Source organism: Salvia splendens, unplaced genomic scaffold (genome assembly GCF_004379255.2).
Source record: "Salvia splendens isolate huo1 unplaced genomic scaffold, SspV2 ctg1106, whole genome shotgun sequence".
Classification (NCBI taxonomy): domain Eukaryota; kingdom Viridiplantae; phylum Streptophyta; class Magnoliopsida; order Lamiales; family Lamiaceae; genus Salvia; species Salvia splendens.
Genome location: NW_024598653.1, coordinates 39,633 through 62,026, shown reverse-complemented (window position 1 = coordinate 62,026; position 22,394 = coordinate 39,633). Strand labels below are relative to the sequence as shown.

The following is a 22,394-nucleotide window of genomic DNA, read 5'->3' as shown; positions in this document are numbered from 1 at the left end:
TATTATTCCCACAAGGGAATAATTTGAATATTAATCAAATTATGGTGAGGAAACAAAATGTGACAAGATTTAATTTGGATTTAAAATAATGTAGGGAATCAACAAGGTACCAATTAAATCAAAGGAATAATCCACCCTCCTAATTAAATTGGGGATTTTTCGAAATCCCTCAAGAATAAGCTAGGGTTCGAAATTCATGTAGTACAAGTTTGGAATAGTTTGTTTTGGATTTAATTTGGATAAATATCCCAAAACAATTTTATTAAATCCAAGAAAGAGAATATAGTTTCCAATAATTGGGGGGGCGAAAATAGCCACTTTATTTGGCTAGAACAACATGCATGATCTTATTTAGTTAATTTCCCTCATTGCAAAAATAAATAAATAAATAACACTTCATTCCAAATCACCCATGACAATTTATTCCACATAGTCAACTCAATCACGTAGCAACAATTAAATTTCATAAATGAAATTTCCAATCGACATATTAACATAAAAGTCGCAAAAAAAATTTGGGATATTACAATAATATTCAAAAGATTAAAACTACACCACAATCAAATCTATACAATGGACTTGATTTGCATCTCTGCGTGAGTGTGTTTGGGGCTGGAGCGGCTGAACTAAAATATGGAAGTAGGGTTAGGGATTTTAACATATTAACTATTTTTTATAAAATTTTAAATACAAATATATATCGAATTTTTGGCAAATACCGTAAATGCGGTATATTGCGGTATACCGCGGTATAGGAAAATCTATACATTTATCGTACTGAAATCTATCGGTAAGGTATCATACCATATAGCAACTTGCGGTATATCACAAATTCGGTATTTTCGGTATTTTTTCGGTACGATAAGTGCGGTATTTGGGTATATTTAGCCAGCCCTACGAAGTAGTGTGACCTCCAATTTTTTAGAAGAGTAAAGACCAAATGTGATCCTAAACATATGGTTGTTTTACGAATTTGGTCATGAACATTATCTTTTTTATTATTGGGTCCCTCACAAATGAACTCGGACCAGAATCAGTCCTAAATCGATGGAACCGTCTAAAACAGACTGTATAAACATCCACTATCCCTCTCTGGACTCCTAATTTAGCCATCTCCATTGATGAGATGTTGTCAAACAATCTCACCAGTCCTTCGTCTAAGCTCATCCCGGGCTTCAAGTAATAATAATGTAAACGACTGACATCAACACCAAGCTTCTCGAGCACATCGTCAACTCCAGAGAGGGATAGTGGACGTTTAGGCAGATTGTTTTAGACGGTTCCGTCGATTTAGGACTGATTCCGGTCCGAGTTCATTTGTGAGGGACCCATAATAAAAAGAGGGAACATTATTTTTGGTCCACGAACTTTGCCAAAGTATCATTTTAGGTCCGTGAACTTTGAAAATCTCATTTTAGGTCCGTGAACTTTGAGTTAGTATCATTTGAGGTACTTTTTACTATTTCCAAGTTTTTTTGGACGAAAATACCCTCAATACCTTAAAGTGTATATATTTTTAATAAATTTATCATATAATCATAATTTTTATAAATATCTTTACAATATATTTTTGACAAATTTTCTAAATATAATTTGACCTTAAATATTATCACTTAATTTTGTGACATGCAAGTAAAATTGCTTCTTCAATTTTTATATTAATTTTTTTTAAAATTGAATAAAGAACATTTCTTTAAAAAAATTCACTCCTCGTCTCCGTCGTCGCCACCGTCGTCTCCGCCTCCACTCAAATCGGCGATGCGCTCGGCGATCCAGACCCTGCAATGGCGCCGAGCGGATCGCCGAGCGCCCGTATATCACCTAGCGCTAGGCGATTTTTTTTTCGGAAAACCGCTAGGCGGTTGCAATGGTTCGCCGAGCGCACCGCCTAGCGTCGTGGCTCGGCTAGGCGCCATTGTGGATGCTCTGACTACCTTTCGAATTCCGCACTTTCTGGAACACATGATCTCTATAACAAAAAAAACAGTAAATCATCAATCAGACTTGAGATTTTCCTACGAATCTCTGCCGCCGGCAGACAAAATCCCGACGGCGGCAGCCTTCGCCTCAGCCATCCTCCAGAAATCCATCGCCAGCGACCTCATTCCCCAGAAGATCCAAACGTACCTATCCTCATCCCTCGCCAAGCTCTCGCAGCAGCTCACCGTCGTCGTTGACGAATTCGACGGCCTCACTTCCAACCAAATGTTCGATGCCGCCACCGCCTACCTCGCCGCCAAAATCTCTCGCGCCACCACAAGGATCAAGGTGAACAAGCCCCCAAAACAGCAGGACCTCGCCATCACCGTCGACAAAAAACAAGAGATCGTCGATGTCCATGCCGCATCCACTTCAAATGGACCCTGCAGTCCGCCACCGCTGTCACAAAGACTGCCAAAAACGAGTCTTCCCGATCGGAACTGAGATACTTCGAGCTCAGTTTCAACCGAAAACACAGAGACTATGTGTTGGATGTGTACTTGCCCTACATTTTGGCAAAAGCCAACGAGATGAAGGAGGAGGCGAAGTCTGTCAGGATGCACACGGTTGATTACAACGGAACTGATTACTGGAGCTCGGTGGTTCTGAACCATCCGGCCACGTCCGAGACGATGGCGACGGAGGCTGAGACGAAGGAGCTGATGGAGGATCTGGATAGGTTTGTGAGCAGGAAGGATTACTGCAGGAGGGTTGGGAAGGATTGGAAACAAGGATACCTGTTGTACGCCCCTCCAGGGACCGGGAAGTCGAGCTTGATTGCGGCCATGGCTAATTACCTCAAGTTTGATGTTTATGACTAGGATTTGAGGGAGGTTCAATGCAACTCCGATTTGAGGAGGCTCTTGATTGGCTCCTCCAATCGTTCCATACTTGTCATTGAGGACATTGACTGCAATGTCGGATTGCAAAACAGGGAAACAGATACCGCAGCAGTTCAGGAAGACAAGGTTTCTCTCTCTCACACACACACTATATATGTGTATATGTATATATCTAGATATAAGTAAGGGTGCCACGGTTACGGTTCCAACGGAGCAGAATTGTAACCGCCCCGGCAGCATATTTGGACACTTTCGGTTTTGAATTGGAAACCAGTGGTTTGTAACTAGTTTTTAAACAGCTTTCGACAATGTTTCTCGGTTTTCACGATTTGGGGCAAAACCGGCAATTAACTGCCTATTTCTGTTTCAAAAACATTGGAACCGGCTTAATTAGAACCAAATCGATAAGCCGGTTCCGGTTAGTTCGAACGAAACCGCTGGTTCGGTTTCTCAAAAACATTGGAACCAGCTTAACCGGAACTGAATCGATGACCCGGTTCCGGTTAGGCCCATCAAGGCCGGTCGCGTTTTGAAACCTGAAACCACTGATCCGGTTGCGAGTCGAACCGGCAGTTCCAATTTAACTATGCAGTCCTACATATGAGTGTTGAATGTGAACAGATAACCTTATCTGGGCTGCTGAACTTCATTGATGGGCTGTGGTCGAGTTGTAGGGATGAGAAGATCATAGTCTTCACCACCAATCACAGGGACAGGCTGGATCCGGCGCTGCTCCGACCGGGGCGAATGGATGTGCACTTGGAGATGTCTTACTGCACATTCAGTGGCTTCAAGATACTTGCTTCCACCTATCTGAGGATTGACTACCACTCGTTCTTTCCGGTGATCGGAGAGCTGCTTGAGGAAGTTGAGGCGACGCCAGCTGAAGTTACTGGAGAGCTCATCAAGAGTGAGGATGCTGATATTGCACGATATTGCACTACCAGCCTTAGTTCATTTCCTTAAGCACAAGGACATTAAGAGAGCATTTTAGTAACAATTTAGGATACTTTTACACATCATTTAATATTCCAGTTAAGTATTGTCCATTTACTTCAACTTCACATAAATGCAAAGCAAAGGTAGCACACACATTTCACCCCATCAATGAATCATACAATTTGATACATAATCATAGTAACTGAAAGATAAAATTAAATAGATCCCGAATTGCAATAATGGCACATTCCCTCATTCTTAACAATTCAGGGAAATTCCTAACTATCAATATATATGTCTATTACTTGCAACGAAGTGATCAGGAAGACACTCGGATTTTCCAGCGCAGTGCATCCAGTTGCTCGTCACTGTATACTTCCCAGCATGATACATCCGACGACGCAACAAAATATCAACCTTTGGCATGTATAACAATTCAATAATCTAACCGAATTGAAAACTGATTAAGGAATGCATAGTATATATGATGCTTTACCATGACAACTAAGTTGCATCATTATCTGAAATTGATGCTGTCTGCACAAGATGCACTTCTGTACCCGGAGTCATCTACGCATGGAATGTTTCAAGTATCAAAAATCACAAAGTCATGTGATGACAAATGCTTAAAATAATTATGGAGCCTTTTCACCTTCAATAAATTTTGGTTATTCCATGGTCCTTTATCAGACCTTATGCAGTCCCCTTCAATTGCACAGGTACAGCAACCACCAAAAGAAATTCGGTAGTTCACTACCAACCAAAAAATATTCTGAGTTCCAACATTACTACTACATGACAACGAGTCAGAAATTCAAGTGATAGTCACCTTTCATCAATTACTTCAAGCAACTTTCTCTGATAATTGCTGCCAATAACCTAATACATTCAGAAGACACCATTGCATGTATTAACAGCATCAGACCCAAATATACAAGTAGACCTGGACTCATGAGGTACCTGATTTTCGAAGTTGTCTCAGGATCAAGTAATGGTTTGACCACATTCCATATCATCCGAAAGCCAGGACCAGCATTGACAATAAACATTCGCGAAAGTGTCTGATATATTAAGAAAAGATCTTTTTCAACCGAAGGATATGCGGAGAATCTAATTATGATATCTTACGTGGACTATATAGTCCTAACAATTACAAAGCAGTCATTGGTAGTATGAGGCACATACTTCAGGATAATTGTCGTTATCAACCTTCTGAACCACTTTAATAAATTCGACAACAGGGCCAGTGAGACTCATTAAATTCTGAATGGAACAAAGAGCACAAATGAACATAATCTCTTGAGAAAAATGGAATTGATATGATATTTAAAGTGAAGCGATATCAAACAATTACCAATCCTTCAACATCCAAAATTGTTGTACTTGAACCTATGTGCTTGTTTGCTGCAACTGAGCATGCAGGAAATCTTATGGCAAGACTTCTCTCGAACTCCTGGACTTGATATTTTACAAATCTGTCTACATTTGTGACCTGCAGTAGCATATCAACGTCAATCATACCCAACCTCTCTATGTATACAGGTCGTCCATCCTTGTCAACACCATGGTAACCATGAGGATAATATTGTTGAACCTCATTCAACTCTTTGAAGTGAAAGTCCTGATACAAACAAAGTGCATTCAGAGTTAAAACAAAACAATAACATACAAGTGCATAAGTTAAACTTAAATTATGGAATTCTTCGAATATGGAAGTAAACAAAAAACGTGTCAATTTCATGAATTTTTTTTTCAAAAATCCAGAGAAAAATCAGAGTAAGATCTAAAATTTAAATGTTATCTGACAAAATAAAGTATGGCTCAAGAGCCTCAGAACAAATTGCCAGAGACACTAAGAATTCATGCCCAAGTCTTGCAAAACATTTTTTATTTTGCCTCTTTGTTATATGGATAGCCTACTACTTTGTTTTTCATTTTTTTTTTTGTTATATTTTTTTTTGGGGGGGGGGGGGGTATCCGCAATTAAAATTCATTTTAATCAGATCCAAGTAATTAATTTATCTTCTTTGAAAATAGAAGTCCCCAATCGGCCAAGTGAGCGATGCTACAAAAACACAATTTATGTGCAGGTATATACGTATCATGTATTTTCAAAGAGCTGGAAACAGTAAAGACTTGGGGTAAATATTGCATGTAATCCAATCGCTTAATATAATATAAATATCAGATGAACTGAAAATCACCTCCATGATTGTATCAGCACCAAAATTCTTTCTCCATTCAAGCATGTCTGCCCACATGATCTTTGCCTTATTGATGTTGAACTTCCTTGCTTTCAGAAATCTGTTCATTATTAATAGATCAGGGCCCATGTTTCTTGGTCACAAAAGTTGCTCAAAAACTGATGCAAAGGTGCAGCAGCAGCTTCATGCGTGATACAAGCTCTTGATGAACATGGAAGAATTATAATCCCGTTTTTTTTAAGACTCGTAAAAAGTAAAAACTAGGCTAGACTTAGAAATAAATGTTGATTTGAATATGAGAACCATTTTTGTCATATTCTCTTGGAAATTAAATGTGGTTTATCACATTCTAAAGAATATAAAGGTCCTGAAACAAGAGTTTGCAGAGAAGTTCAATAAAAAATTACTGTAATAGGAAGATTTTTTTTGACAAATTGCATGGCATTTACAAATTCTACAATGGATATGAAAACAGATGCAGGAAAGGTTAATACTGATTGTTGATTACATCCTTCCATCAACATGTATGGGTACTGGGTAGTGGGTACATCAAACACAAATATATTAAGAACAGACCATAGATGTCTGGATTTGGTTATCGTGTGAAATTGATGGACATAGAAGTTTCTGACAGATTATTCATCTTTATCCACTCTTGGTTCAGACTTACAATCATTGAAATGAGAAAAAAATATAAGAGTGACATTGTCAAAAGGTTACCTCAACATAATGTGATAATCATCAAATCTTGAAGGAAGTAAATTATCCATCATCAGTGCTTGCGAAAAGCATATCAACAGCCTTTTGATCCCGATTTCATTGAATATCTTCACCTTTACAAACTCCAGAATCATTTCTCCGTTTGATCTTGTTTCTTAGAGAATTCCTGAATTTACTAGATACATTTTTGGCTTTTTCTAAGAATTCCAGATTTCGTATTTTCCTCCAAGTTCTCAGGATCTGGTATGTGTTTGTGTCATCATCCTTACAGTAACCTGACCACGCAAAAAGAGTTTTTACCATTTCAGAATTTTGAACATATATAAATGTGCTTGCCACAAAAATCACTCGAATTATCCTTATACTACCTCACAAGTTTATGATTATTTATAATGTAAATCAATGATCAATTACCAATATTACCAGAGCAACATTAGGTTTCAATTTCCACAATACAAGGGAGGAGCAAAAACAACACAGATGCAGACGCTCAGAGACTAAGATATCAACCTGATCTCGATTAATATCAAAACAGAAATTTGAGTACGAATCAAATTTAAACCACATTTCCTCTGCCGACACACCATAATTGAAAAAAATACACGATTCACCAGAGCACGAACAAAGTAATTTAGATTGAATAACTCACGAGTGGAGGAGAGTGGATCGACGGTGTTAGACATTGTCGGAGACGACGGAGGAGGGAGGGAAATCCGAGGGAGAGGATAGATGGCGCAGTGGGTTTGTTGAGAGGCGGTGGTGAAAGGGGGAGAGTGGCGGCGGGGCCCAGCCACGTGGCGTGAGTGACTGTGTTTGGTGCTGCGTCATTTGGCGGGAATATGCGGAAAGCAGGATTTTAGGCCATCCACAATAGAAATAGCCCAGCAATAGCCCAGCCATAGCCTAGCCACTGCCACATCATCAGCACTAAAAATCCTTCTGCCACATCATCAAAACAAGCAAATAGCCCAGCAATAGCCCAGCCATAGCCTAGCCACATACTATCCACATCACTATTAACAAATATATACAAAATGCAATAATTAACAATAACGCAATATACGAAATTTAATTTACGAGACATATACGGGAAAATTCACTAATATTAATAAAATTTAAAAAGTACATAATTAAAAAAAATTACATAATTAAAAAAAATTACATTAATTAAATTTACAAATGAAAATTTAAAATAACATTACAACTTAAAGTTAAAAAATAAAAAAAAGACATAATTAAAATCTTAAAAAAATAAAAATGACATGATTTAAAATACAATTTTATAGAAAATCCTTGAATGAGATTGTCTCACATCGAAAGTGGAACATAAAACATTCAAGGATATCTCTCTATAAAAGAGAAACATCCTTGAATGAGATTGTCCCACATCGAAAGTGGAACATAAAACATTCAAGGATATCTCTCTATAAAAGAGAAACATCCTTGAATGAGTTTGTCCCACATCGAAAGTGGAACATAAAACATTCAAGGATATCTCTCTATAAAAGAGAAACATCCTTGAATGAGATTGTCCCACATCGAAAGTGGAGCATAAAACATTCAAGGATATCTCTCTATAAAAGAGAAACATCCTTGAATGAGTTTGTCCCACATCGAAAGTGGAACATAAAACATTCAAGGATATCTCTCTATAAAAGAGAAACATCCTTGAATGAGATTGTCCCACATCGAAAGTGGAACATAAAACATTCAAGGATATCTCTCTATAAAAGAGAAACATCCTTGAATGAGTTTGTCCCACATCGAAAGTGGAACATAAAACATTCATGGATATCTCTCTATAAAAGAGAAACATCCTTGAATGAGTTTGTCCCACATCGAAAGTGGAACATAAAACATTCAAGGATGTCTCTATAAAATAGAGGCAACCAAGAATGAGTTTGTCCCACATCGAAAGTGGAACATAAAACATTCAAGGATGTCTCTATAAAAGAGAGACAACCAAGAATGAGTTTCATAAATTCGCAAGCCCATTAAATATATATGGGCTATTACGAATTTCTAGTATAAATTTATTTATAAAAATTGATTTTTATATATAGAAAAAATTTTTATAAATAAATAATATTTTTTATTTGATTTTTTTTTAAAAATTCGAATTTCAAAAATTCGAATTTAAAAAAAAAAATCGCGCTGGGCGATCCGGGCGCTGCAATAGCGCCGAGCGGATCGCCCAGCGCACCGCCCAGCGCCACGAAACCGCCCAGCGCTGCGCGGTTTCTCTCTCCAATCGTCCGCTGGGCGGCTGCAATAGACCGCCCAGCGCCGGCGCTCGGCTGGGCGGTCGCTGGGCGCCTATTGTGGATGGTCTTACAACTACTTTACTTTCCTAACACGATAGATATTACGCTTGGATAAGCTATGTTTTTTTATAAATGAAAATTTATTATTTTCTCATAGTTAAGTCTGTATTTTTTTTACTTTATTCTGTTTTTTTACTTTACAATTGTGTGTTTTAGATATAAGTAGTATCTTTTTATAGATAAATAGAACTGAAAATTTGAAAGAGCACGTAACAGTTAATTTGAATTCAAGATCAAATTTCATAAATATTAATTAATAAGTGGACGTTAGTGTTTGATTTTTGTATGCATGTTTGGTAGGTGTATCTATGTGTGGCTTGCTGAATAATTAAATACAATAAAGTGACGCGTAACTAATTGGTGTATGGTATGGTTGGTGTGGTGACTTATTATTAGGATGACTGTATAAATGAATGAAGTTATACCATGTTTTCCTTAAATTTGATGGGGAATTATCTGATTTTAAGTAAATTGCCTACCATGCAAGGTTTTTAAAATTTTGGATTGTGTGCAAAAATACTCATTTCTGTGCAATATCCCCACTGATAATGAAACCAAATTAGAATTTCGCATACGATTGAATTGGCCATCGTGATTGCACGATCTTCACTGTGGAGAAGATATTTAGGCTGTGCAAACTGATTAACAGCAATCATCCAGAAAAACCATCAATCCTAATATAAATAATGAGGAAAACAGTAAGTCATTAGCAGTTTTAACTTCATCAGCAATCATCCAAACAACTATCACTCCAGCAGATCATCCAACCGCGACTTCCCCAGCGCATCAAGTTTCCGCAACTCGCTGTTCAATGCTCTATTCGGAAAGATATTATCAGCCTTCATCCTATCCCTGAACCCATATGCCGGCTTCTTCGCCATCACATACGCATGGAGCAGCGAGTGGTATTGACGGATACGTGACTCGTAACCGGCGCCCTTCATCATCTGGAATATCTTCTCCGTATTGTGCACATCTCCCCTCTCTGCATACTTATCCATGATGACAAGGAAGGAAGTGAACATAGGTTGCCCAACCTTCTTCTTTATGGCCTTCACTAATATGGAATCAGCTTTCTCGACTTCTCCAGCACCCACATAGAGCTTCACAAGTGAGTCCCAAATCAGCGGCCCAAGATGGCATCCGTCGCTGGCCATTTGGTTCACAAGTTCCTTCCCCTTCGTCAGCATCTTGTGATTGAGTAGACCTTTAGCAGAGCGGTGTAATGCTTTGTGGACGGCTTCTTGACCTTCTCTACCAGTTTGCTAAAGGCTTCCTCGGCTTTTTCTATCTTGTTGAGCTGCCCCCAAGCTCCGATTGCAGATACGCAGTCTTCCAACCATGGATCGGACTCACAGAATTTCCAGATCCTCTCAACCTCATCAGCCTTTCCAAGGGAAGCATAGATAGGCATCATTAAATTGCAAGCCCAGCGATTCTTTTCCAGACCATCCCCTTCAATCTCTTTCAACAAAGCCTCAGCTTTGTCTTCTAATCCGGCAGTAGCATAGTACGCGCCAAGGATGTCTGGATTTGAGAGCTAGGTTTCAGCCCTTCAGCCTTCATCGTCTCAACTATTTGTTCCATCCCCTCAATGTCACTGGACTGCCCTTTCACATCAATCAATATCTGGTAAGTGAAAACAGTCGGTTTAACATTTTCCTTCTCCATCAGCAGAAGCACATCAGCAATTTTCTTCCTATCAACTCTCTTGTACAGAAGCAGCAGCTGGTTGCAAGAGAAACTCGTAACAGGAAGTCCTAAATCTTTGATTTTGTTGAACAACTCCTCAGCCTTCTTCACGTTTGTGCCGGACACGGCATTGGCCAACAGAGTGCGGTAAACAGTTTCAGTTCTAAAAGATTCAGGAAGATGCTTAACGTAATTTTCTGCCTTAAATATGCCATGTACTTTAGAAATTAGATCCACACGAGAAACATAATTTGCCTCAGTAAATTCAATATGTTTGCTTGATTCCAACCACTCTGACAACTGCAAAAGATAAAGATATAATAAGCGAGAACATCATAATGATTTGATGGAAACAATAAAGTTGAAATTTAATGTGTATGTAAGAACAAAATGTAAAGCTCGATTATTTAGCCAATTTTTCAAAATATTTGATGATTGAGAGAACCGAACAACTTCTGAGCAAAGAACGAAAATTATTATAGATGCCAGTGTTTCAACCAAAATTTTGAAAGCCAAGTACACTAGAATGATAATGTCTAACAAAGTGACAGCCTTATAAATACAGACTAGATAGCCTAGAACTAACTGAAGATCTAGATAGTTCAGGTAAGTTTTCTCGCTATAGCTGAATGCGGGGGGAAAGATCAGTCATAAAGATAATAGATTGATAAAATTCTTTTCTCAGCAAATGGTCAATGAAGCTTGGCCCTCTGAGCTTTCAGTTTCTGAACACCCCTCATCAATGAATCTTATAAGTAACCTATTTTGAATTTCATTATAATATTTTATTTCTTTGAAGAAGAAAAAGCGCCCATCTATATATCATTCAGACTATGTAAATATTACCTGCAAGGCCTTGACAAACAGTTTCCGTCTACGAAGAATATCCATTGCTAATTGTGCCTCAGATTGGTTACTTCCTTACCATCTTCAACCCATTTCTCCAAAACCTTGCTTACTGGTGAGGTTGGAGCAGCTAGTATAGCCTTACACATCGCCGATGAAGCTTTAGCTCTGGTTAATGCACCCTTTTTTTTCATCAGTTTCAGAACCAGGTGTGTCCAATTCTTTCAGTTTCATCCTCAGACAGCTCTGATCCAGAGCCTGAACCATCATCACTCTCGTCTACAGAAGCCGCTTCTTCAACTGAGTCCTGTGGAGTTTCAAGCTCCGAAAATCCATCCTCTAAGTCCTCTCCATTTCCATTAGCATCAACCTGAGACGAAAAAAGTTCGGACTCCCCTGTTCGACTTTGGAAACCAGATGACTGGCTATAATACTTCATACAGGGCAGTAACCCATCAAATATTGTTTCATGAGGTGCAATTATTGCAGCATTAGAAGTCTCTGAACAACATCCTGCAAACTCCGTTTTCCCACGGAAAACTCGACCAGACCTTGAAGGTGATCCTTTGTTCCTGCAACCCACACACACAGAGTATTATGACAATAATCAATTTGAAGTAAGCAAGCAGCCAAGAATAAAATAAACGGAGGCCATCCAGATGAATGTGAAATAAAGCTAATTGAATTTAAAACATGCTCCATACACTAAGAAAAAAAAATTACCCAAACAAAACAAGGTTTACCAAATGGTTTATAGTGAATAATCTGAAAATCAAATAAACAGGCAGGAGGGGAATGAGACAGCGCACTGAAAATGCAAAGGAGAAATGAAAACTTCCCAAATTCCGTAAGCAAATCGAACACGCGGCAGTGGACTGGAAGAAGAAACAAAACACAGAACAAAGAACACAAATCGAAAATGGATTCAGACGATCAATACGGGGATGGATAGGATTTGAGGAAAAGCGATCTACCTGAACTGATTGGAGGCTCTGCGAATTGCCCACATTATCTCAAATATTCTTGATTGAAATGAGCATTGAGTAACAGTGGAACTGGTTGTATTTTTAGTATGAAGTGTGTGCTTTTCCATTTGGTTTGTGTTTGATTGTAACTTGGATCCATTGAAAATGGGCTTTTCCATTTGTTTTGTGGATCCATTGAAAATGGGCTTTTTAAACTGTGAATTATAGTAATACTTATGGCAATTATATTTCATGATTAATGTATTAAGTCGGGTTGATGAGACTTTTAATCTAGATCCATAATTATAGTAATACTTATGGCAATTAAATTCTTACCTTGTGAATTCTCTTCATATCTATAAATGGTCTCTCTTTGGAAACGGACCATCGAAGCATGCAAACAAATGTACTACTACTAGTTTATTGTTGATCCAATCATGCAAAAAATATTAATCAATGAATCAATATTTATAGTATTAGAAATGAGTTACTCACTCAATTAACAAGCTTCATAAAAGGGAGGGTTATCCACTTAAATGAGATCTTTACCAAGTTGATATGGGACAAAATTTAAACATTTAGCACGCCCCTAAATTCTATCTTGTTAATTCACTTCATATGTATGTCATTCCAACCCACACATGCGAGGACGTGTTAAAATCTCTAAAATCTGTCTCACATTGACTTGGTAATGATCCTATCTAATCTATATAAGAGTGGATAACGGTCGCTTCTTATGAAGCCTTTTAAGGGGGTGAATGACTAATTTCTAATATGGTATTAGAGCATACCCAAGTCAATGATGGTTTTTATCTCTTGTCTTGTCTATTCACGTGAAGTAAGTCCGATGTCTCATTTCGACTCACACTTACGAATGCGTGTTAAAATCTATAAAATATGTCTCACATTGACTTGGTGATGATCTTATCTCATCTATATAAAATTGATTAATCCTCCCCTCTTATGCGATCTTTCAAGGGGGTGCTCAATTTCTAATAAATAGGCTAATCAATTAATTATAGTATTTGATAAGTTATGAATCAATTTACTAGTACTTCATAAAATAAGAATAAATTCAAAAGTAAATAATGAGATAGTGAATAGTTTATGTATGATGTATGGACGTATGGTTTGAAATGGTATTATAATACAACATGTAATTAATACTGGTATGGTTGGTATGGATTACGTTATACCCATTTTCGTTAATATTGACGGGGAATTATCCGATGTTAAGTAAATTTCCAACAATGTAAGTTTTTTTAGTTTTGAGTTATGTGGTTTTAAATATAAATTTTTAAATCTCATGTAAAAAAAGGCCTTAACTATGAGACTGAAGGGAATAACTAGATGTTTATTCACTTTTTATTTATGTTTCAATTTTTAATGATATTATTTTTTGCACTAAACAAAAACCACAATTCTTGAAGTTCTTTATCTTGCTCTATCAACTTTAATGATTCCACTTGAACACAAATCAAAAGATGGAACTTAACTTGAGGAGTACTAACTTAATAAATGAAGTGAAAAAATAACTTATTACTAGCATACTACTATTAACATGTAACGCAGCATTTACATCCAACCACTATTTATTACTAGCATTCATCCAGCAGCACAAAAGGGACAAAAGTTTAACTTCAATTATATCAAGACATAGTATTTGTTATATTAAAATAAAGGGAAAATCAATTACCATAAAAGCTCTAGTACTTCCTTTATAAGTTATAACCACAAGAAGATGGAATTTTCTTTCTCAGAAGAGAGAGGGAAATAGAAAAGTAAGTTGCACAAGATAGAACAATCAGATAACCATAATATCAAGAAAGGTCAGTGAAGGGCAACACATGATCAATCTATAATATGCTGTTCCTCAAGGTTAATGCAGTTGTGAGGATCAACCAAACCAATGACCCCTTGACCTTGGTGGAATTTACTTTATATACTATTGTTATATACATTTACAACAACTATATTTCATCAAGCAAGCCATAGCCCTGCCCAGCAAAACATAGCTTATAAATCACTCTCCAGTGTAAGCCACAGATGTGTGTTTCCATGGACCTCTGTCTGAGTTGAGACACCCACACCCTCCTTCATTCCTACAGCAACAGCTCCCCCCAAGAAAATCGGGCAGCTCGCTGGAACCAAATCCAAATATGTTCGACGAAATCATCAAAACTGGACTAGTTCAAGTACAATACAAGTACAAACAGATAGCTACACTGACTTTTTATCAACCAGTTCAAGCAATTTGCTCTGATACTTGCTGCCAATAACCTAACAATGCATCACAAAAAACACCATTTTTCACTCATAAACTAGAGAGAGATGCACAAGCGGTTTGATGCAGCACTTGGCAACGTATGTACCTGAATCTTGGACACTGTATGAGGGTCAAGGAAGCACTTGATGACGTTCCAAAGCAACTTAAAGCCAGGGCTGGCATTCACAATCACCATTTCAGAAAGCGTCTGCGAATCACCACCAAAATGAACATATAAAGCCTCTGATTAAATAAAACTATGCACATTTTTTGAGTTGTATACCTCAGGATAGTTATCGTTGAAGATCTTGCGCAGCTGCAGAAGAACCTTCTGCACTGGACTAGTGAAACTCTTGAAACTCTGCACATGTGATAAAAAACCAGATTAATTAATTTGATAAACGAAGAGAATTAATAGAGAAGGGATTCGATCAATTACTACCACAGCTTGAACATCGAGGATGGCGATGCTCCTATTGATGTGTTTGTTTGCAGCGGCAGAGCAGGCAGGGAATCTGACTTTGATTGTCTTCTCATACTGCTGCGTTTGGTACAGGACGTAGCGTTCGAGTGTGGTGACCTTCATGAGCCCCTCCACGTCGAGCTTCCCCAATCTCTCGATGTAGACAGGCCGTCCCCGCCTGTCTACGCCATGGTAACCGTGAGGGTAATATCGCTTCACTTCGCACAGCCGCGGCGGCGGTGGTTAGATTTTGACTCCAATCAAGCGTCTCAGGAAGCATTTCTGGCTTCTCCATTTTGAAGAATCCTTCAGTCTGATGATTATAATTGAACAGAATTTTGAGACTAACACAAATCGATCGTGAACACACAGAAACACTCTTTATATCTAACGTGCTCCAAACATGATTCAACGAAATTTCTGTTTTGCGGAGTATCAGAAATTGGAATTATGTGAAATTTCAACGAATTAAATGTGCAGTAGAGTGACTAGTTGAGAAAATTTCAAGTTGAATTTACCTTGACAGCGGCGGCGGCGGTGGTGAGATTTTGACTCCAAGCAAGCGTCTCAGGCAGCATTTCTGGCTTCTCCTTTTTGCAGAATCGTTCAATCTGCTGATTGTAATTGAGTAGAATTTCTAACAGTATGAGAAACAAACACAAATCGATCGTGAAAAAGTAAATTGATAGCGAGAAATAGTTGAGGATTTTGAATACGATGATTAGAAGAAACCAAAAAAGTTAAAAAGAGAAACAAAATGAGAGAAATGAAGGAGGAGAAGGCGGAGGCTAGGGACTATCATGGCCGGGGGTGGGCCCGGGAGCCACGTGTCGCGAAGCTGATGGTGTGGGATTCGCCTTTTTGGCGGGAATATGCTTCTCTGCGAAACCGAATAACGTAACGTCTTAGAGTTCCATTTGTATTTCATTTGCGAACAGTTATAATTTAATACTCCTACTAATATTATGTTGTCGTTTTCATGCAAAAACGTATGGTGATGATTAGTGGATATTACCTACCAAAATAGTTAAATGAATATATAAAATCATGTGGATAGATTGGTATTGATACAACGACCATGTGCGTGCACATGTGCTCATGACTCAGTGGAAAATTTAGAGCATTTCTAACCATTTATGCTAAACTCAAATTCAAACTCATTTCCTCCAATATACAATACAAATGTAAACTAAGTAATACACAGCCTCCAATTACATTTGTGATGAAACCAAATTATAGGTTGCAAACGGTGGTTCAATTAATTGATTATAAAGAATGATAACTCTTAGGTCAATTAAATGGTGTCTTATGTGCTGGATATAAATCAAGGAGACCGGAAGAAATCACAAGATTAATTAAAGATTGATTTTAGTGAATATTTTTCCTGATTTGTAGCTAAGGTAAATCTTTCCTTATGTAATTAATCTCTAGCCTATTTAGGTGTGTAAAGTCCTCACAATTCATAACACAATTCAATGCAACCAAATAGAAAAGCCCCCAAGGGTACCATAAGAGCAATAATTATGTAATTGAATACATTCAACAAAATTGAGACACTACAAGATTATATTTTCTGCGAAAGATCGTTTCAGATTTAACATGCAGCATAATATATTTCTTATGTGATTATTTAAGGCTCAATAAAACATATTTGCAGAGTCCGAAAGCAAAAAAATGGTCAAAATATCGGTGGGTGGCAACAATTTTTGAAAAATAATTTCAGTACATCTTTAATTATGAAGTTCTTAAAAAACTATCAATACGGATGAAGAAGGGACCAATGTTCCAACTAAACTACGATAGTGGTAACTCGAACTCACGACCTATGAAATCATTTACTATGATAGTGGTAAAATTCAAATTAGTTACCTATTAATTAGAAAGGGGCCATTGTTCCAACTAAACAACTCTTCATCTTATAATTAATCATACAACTACTTCTCTGAAGAAGGTAAACAACATCATCTTATAATTGTTCCAAGATCTATTCTTATGAAATCAGAAAATGAATAAGAGCTTTAAGCGCAAGAGTTGAACATATGAACATACAGACTCTTCACTATCAACTCATTTACTCGTGATTAAAGTGATTCGAACCCTCGACCTATTGGTTGGAGGGGGTGTCTACTCAACTAACTGAACTAAACTGCATTTCGTCGTCTTATCATGCAACAACTTCCTCTCGAGAAAAAATAATCAAGATTTGGACCAGACAGGCACGGAAGCAACACAATCTATTCGAATGGAATCAGAAGATGAGGATATGAGCCTTTAAGCGCAGAAGAGTTGAATGTCTGAACATACGGAATACATCAGAACATAACGAAGTTCATCTATACACGGAGCGAATATACACGGAGCGAGCTTTATATAAAACTTAAATGAAGGGCCAAACACAGTTGATTACTCGGTATTTGGCTGACCAGTGATATCTATTTACAGAAGCTATCCCGCTGCAGTACCTGAAACCAGAAGCAGAATGAACTACCTCAGCATTGCAACGGGACGAGCATATGGAGAGAACACGATACTGACCCGTGTATCATGCCCAGTTTCTCTTGGCCCGAAGCTGAGTCAGCTTGTCTCTCCACAACGCTACAATAAACAGTCGAAATCATGTTATGATACACCATTCTTTTTTATTAAGACAAACTAGATTAAGTTCTAAGTTGTGGGTTTATCTACGAGCTATGGGATCATATCGAGCTTAAGAACTGAAAAATTCTTCGTCTCTACCAACAGTTTAGTCAGTGATCCTCAAAACTACGTGCTTAAAAAGTTTTGTAATAGTTTCACTCGGATTAGGAGCATATGATATGATTTAGATGTTCTCGAAAATCCCTTTAGCAATACCTGCATCCCTGTAGCGTTCTTCAACAGCGGCAATCAGCATGTTGCGCACGAAATTGAATTCTTTGGTCTGAATGCACGGCTGCCCTGTGGGTCTGCATCAACAATAACAGAAGTAGGACGAACCCTTTAGAAAACTCGTTTCAAGAGAAGTAGTCAATCTTTCGAATTTCATGTGGTAACAACAAGAATCTTCCGTAGTATGTTCGTATTCTAAATTGTACGAAGAAGAGTCATCCATAAGAAACTTAATATGTTTTCTAGGGATACTAAATATATCCATCCTCGGAAGTGTAATGTGGTAATCTTACCTGAAACTGTGAATACAAAACAAAGCCGAGGCACGTTTATTACCTATCCAGTTGAGTGAAAAACGGACCCTCTGATGATGAACTTTGAGCCAACACCTTTTCAGATTCAATAACCTTCATACCATCACTATATGCCAGCAACTTGTTGACTTGTATAGGCACCTGTAAATTTGATAACAGCCACGAGCACAATATGAGTCGATTCGTGTCTCATATTACTTACTTTAATTAGACACCATCAAAACTATACACTCCTACAATAATATTTATGAACAACAGGGGATCCTAAGATAGGGACATTGAGCTTTGAGTGCTTAGTCCATGACATATTAAGCAGATGGTGAAAACAATAAGTTACGAATGTCTATACGATATTACGAGGTACTGACATAAGCAGAATTGTAGCTTCCAATAGGTTCAGCACAAACATTATTAAAAAAATGATACTCTCCTCCAAATTTATTAACGGATGAGGGACTCGCCCCATTGTAAATTTTCATCATTACCTTGCATCTCACCGCTATGTTAATGGCATCCGAGGGACGAAGATCAAAGCATACGGTATCAGCTTCATTATCCAGCTTCAATCACCACAAATATTTTATCAGTAAAAAGTATTACTACTACAAAACCTGGCTATAACTCCAAGTATCTACAGTTTCACCACGATCAACAAGGTAGTTTACCTTTGCAAGATGTAACTCGGCAAAGTACGCCTCCTGCACCCTCTTGGTGACACGTACAAGCTTCACCTGGAAAAGAAAAAGGTGCACTAAGCAATCCAGCGTTTGAAACGGATTCTGGTAAAGATAAGTCGAAGATAGTATAAGTCTTCGACTCACTGTATATCCCATCTTGTCAACCATATCTTTCACCACTTGATACATAGTTGGTCTAGCCTGAACGACAAGCCACAAATTAGCTACAGTAAGAAGGAAATTCGAGCAAGAGAAAATTTTGTGGTTTAAAAAAGTACAAAAGTGTGCACATACAATATGTACATTGCGCACAGCGGCCATGAGGAGAACACTCGGCATCTCCACTGAAACAAAATCCACGACACCAATGAATAAAAGACAATCAAAAGGCTAATTATGCAACCACTATAAGACTGATGACAATATTATCACATCACGTACAAACAATAATCGGGAGAAGAAGACCAGTTCCATCTTCCATCTTCAAGACAATTGCAGGATGCGGAGCATAGTCGGGCAGATGGCCTCCTTGAGGGTTATTGTGAGCACATTTCAAATACCCTCCGTCCCTCATCTTGATCACGAAACCGTCTGCGCCACTTCTCACCTCAACTATTTGAAACATTCAAACACGCCCGATTATTGGCATTTCTCAAGTGGATTGTGTTTATCAGTGATCAAAACCAGTCATCTCAGTGACATAAATAACAATTTCAACACACAAATCACACAAGAAGCAGCCAAACAGAACATAAAATAGTTACCGGCTTCAACGACACTTGAATTTACATAATCTGCATTACTCTCACTGAAGTTTTCTGCCATGCTACCATTACCATCTGATGAAGAACTGAAACTACAGCGGATTGGTCTGCAATTCCTCAAATTCTGTCGGTAACTGACATTAGCCACGCCGCTGCTGAGCCCCTTGAGCCCCCAGAATCCACTTCTAATCAACTTTGCTTTTAGCAGTGGCAAATCGACGGGTACAGAGCACACCCCGGTTTGTTTTGCACGGACCACAGGACAAACTACGGGGCCATGTATCGTAGCCATCTCTAATCCTTTGCACCTGAGTGTGTTCATTGATGAAGATCACAAGCATACAATCCATCAAGTTCAGTTTAAAAATTTGTGATATATTGAAATGGAAATACTATCTACAAATGCAGCTTCTATCTATATATCTACATAGATTACAGAATTTTCAAAGTGAATTAGCATAACACATAAAAATACTAGTAGCTGTCTTCATTATGTGGGCTGTTACATTATGAATTTATGAGATTATTTAGCTTTAGTGGATACAAGATAAAATAAAGATACAATCTTTCAGTTATTTGTTCATGAATAAAACAAAGATATCATCACAAACAACAAAACATAGCCTACTAAAGAAAGATCAGTCTCTATCACATGAGTCAACGAACACAAAATTACAGTTAAGTTTCTTCTCAGATTTGCAAGTTTAATCAAACCAAGAAATCGCAATCCAAAATATTCAAACATGGCTCTTTATTCCTTTAACTTACAAAACAAGAGATACTATTCAACTAGATTCCAATTTCAAAGTGGCCATCAATCACAACAAAAATCAATAATCTCTCTCTATCTCTCTAAACTGTATGCGATATTTTACCTGATCTTCCTCAAAAGTGGTAGGAAGAGAAATTCTGCAGCTCGTTTTACGCAAGATCAAATTTTTATTTGATCAAAATCAAGAAAAATAGACAATCGACGCAAAAGAGGGGAAAGGGGAGCGAAGGGAGAAAGGATGATTCAAGAACTAATAAGCAATGGGAGAAAAGAGAAAACTGGAAGAGGAGGAAGAAGAAGAAGAAGAGGAGGAAGAAGAAGAAGAAGCGGTGTGTCAGAGAAGTGTAGAAGAAGATAAGGATTCAATGATTTTTTTAGTTTTCTGACAAAATAAATTAGATCATGAGATTATATTTATGACTCCAAGCGATAGGTTGATCTCTCTTCAAGTCTCTCTCTTTATGTTAAGGGAATGTGGCCAAAGACGGATGTGCCCTTTGAATACATGTAAGCATTTCGCCATTTCCATTTTCATGGAGGTTAAAAGAAATATCTTTACTCAGATATTTTATTCAAATCCCTCTCCCTTTCATGTTCTTGAAGAATCTTTTTCATTTTCCTATAAAAAACAAATTCTTGAAGCATTAGTCTAGGTTTTGTAGTTATCAATAGTTCCAAATTCCCATAGGTTACAACTTTAGCTGAATTCTTCTCACTCTTCCTCTCCACTCAAAATGAATCGTAATTGCCTTATCACCCAATTAATCTACCAACAAACCAATTTATATTTAAATTAATCTCTTTTTAAAATGGAAAGGACAAGTTTTTTGATGGAAAATAAAAGATTATTTTGTGAAGGGTGTTAATGTCATTCTCCGAAAGAAGGAGATGACGTCATGGAAGAGGTGACAGCAACCCCACCGCCGCCGGCAAGAAATGTTAGATGGCAGAGAAGAGTGCCACGTGTAAGAAAAATATGGATAAGGAGTTGATTCTGCGTGTAACCCACTCGAATGCCCTACAAATATCCTCCTATGTCCTATATCACTTTTTCTTTTTCCTTTTTCAGATTTATGTAGTTTATTTGTATATTATTTTAAATTTTGTATCTTTATTTAATAAATAAAATTACTTATATTGATATTTATTTTACAAGTAAAATTGTATTATTAAAATTATTGTAAGTGTGCCAAAGTCAAACAATAAAATCGGTTTAAGGGAAAATGGATATTGCACAGAAAAGTAAAAGAAAAAAAAACTCCTTCCGTCCACGAAAATAATCTTATCTTGTCATTTTGGGATGTCTACAAAAAGTAGTCCTATTTTCTAAAAATGGAAAGTTTACTTTCATACTTTAACCATTTTTTTCTTTTATTCCATTTTTTACTACCCTATGGCCATATTTGGTTGTCAAACTAGGAAAGTAATCAGATTCCCTAAATTTTAAATTCATGTATTATTTCAGTTTTTTATCAAACTAGGAAAGTAATTAGAATCCCGAGAACAAGGAAAGTTAGTACAACTTTCCAGGATTCTGAATCTCAACTTTTCTTAGGTATTCTTACATATTTAATGCAATATAAGTATAATTTTATTATTATTACTATTATTATTATTATTATTAATTACAACGTATTAAAAATGATATAAAATTATAAATCATACTTAATTTCGGTATAATAAATAACAATAGTTAAAATTATCATAATTATAACTATATTATTATAATATTTATATATATATATTTGTTATTATCAC

General features: G+C 37.2%; 2 protein-coding genes, 1 long non-coding RNA gene and 2 pseudogenes across 3 annotated transcripts; 1 reads left to right on the top strand and 4 right to left on the bottom strand.

Moving 5' to 3' along the window:
• Window positions 1–1,962: 1,962 nt before the first annotated feature.
• On the top strand, window positions 1,963–6,158 carry LOC121788647 (annotated as a pseudogene).
• LOC121788643 lies at window positions 3,891–4,724 on the bottom strand. The gene is made up of 4 exons (XR_006047886.1): window positions 4,591–4,724; window positions 4,414–4,514; window positions 4,258–4,331; window positions 3,891–4,178 (listed from the first exon to the last, which is right to left on the bottom strand). It is a non-coding gene; the product is annotated as an uncharacterized LOC121788643 (long non-coding RNA).
• Window positions 6,159–9,664: 3,506 nt separating the features above from the next.
• Window positions 9,665–12,610, bottom strand: LOC121788650 (annotated as a pseudogene).
• A 1,698-nt stretch (window positions 12,611–14,308) lies between these two features.
• LOC121788645 (phosphatidylinositol/phosphatidylcholine transfer protein SFH12-like) lies at window positions 14,309–15,959 on the bottom strand. Its single transcript, XM_042187275.1, has 6 exons — window positions 15,760–15,959; window positions 15,221–15,554; window positions 15,062–15,139; window positions 14,885–14,986; window positions 14,743–14,792; window positions 14,309–14,653 (listed from the first exon to the last, which is right to left on the bottom strand). The coding sequence occupies exons 2-6, from the start codon at window positions 15,362–15,364 to the stop codon at window positions 14,536–14,538; spliced, it is 492 nt and encodes a 163-aa protein (XP_042043209.1). The 5' UTR covers window positions 15,365–15,554; window positions 15,760–15,959; the 3' UTR covers window positions 14,309–14,535.
• Window positions 15,960–17,231: 1,272 nt separating this feature from the next.
• Window positions 17,232–21,014, bottom strand: LOC121788648 (bifunctional nuclease 1-like). The gene is made up of 11 exons (XM_042187277.1): window positions 20,740–21,014; window positions 19,865–20,172; window positions 19,542–19,712; window positions 19,395–19,444; window positions 19,245–19,301; window positions 19,089–19,154; window positions 18,909–18,983; window positions 18,446–18,564; window positions 18,095–18,186; window positions 17,777–17,836; window positions 17,232–17,703 (listed from the first exon to the last, which is right to left on the bottom strand). Exons 2-10 carry the CDS (start codon window positions 20,154–20,156, stop codon window positions 17,784–17,786), a joined length of 975 nt encoding a protein of 324 aa, XP_042043211.1. The 5' UTR covers window positions 20,157–20,172; window positions 20,740–21,014; the 3' UTR covers window positions 17,232–17,703; window positions 17,777–17,783.
• Between the last annotated feature and the right edge of the window lie 1,380 nt (window positions 21,015–22,394).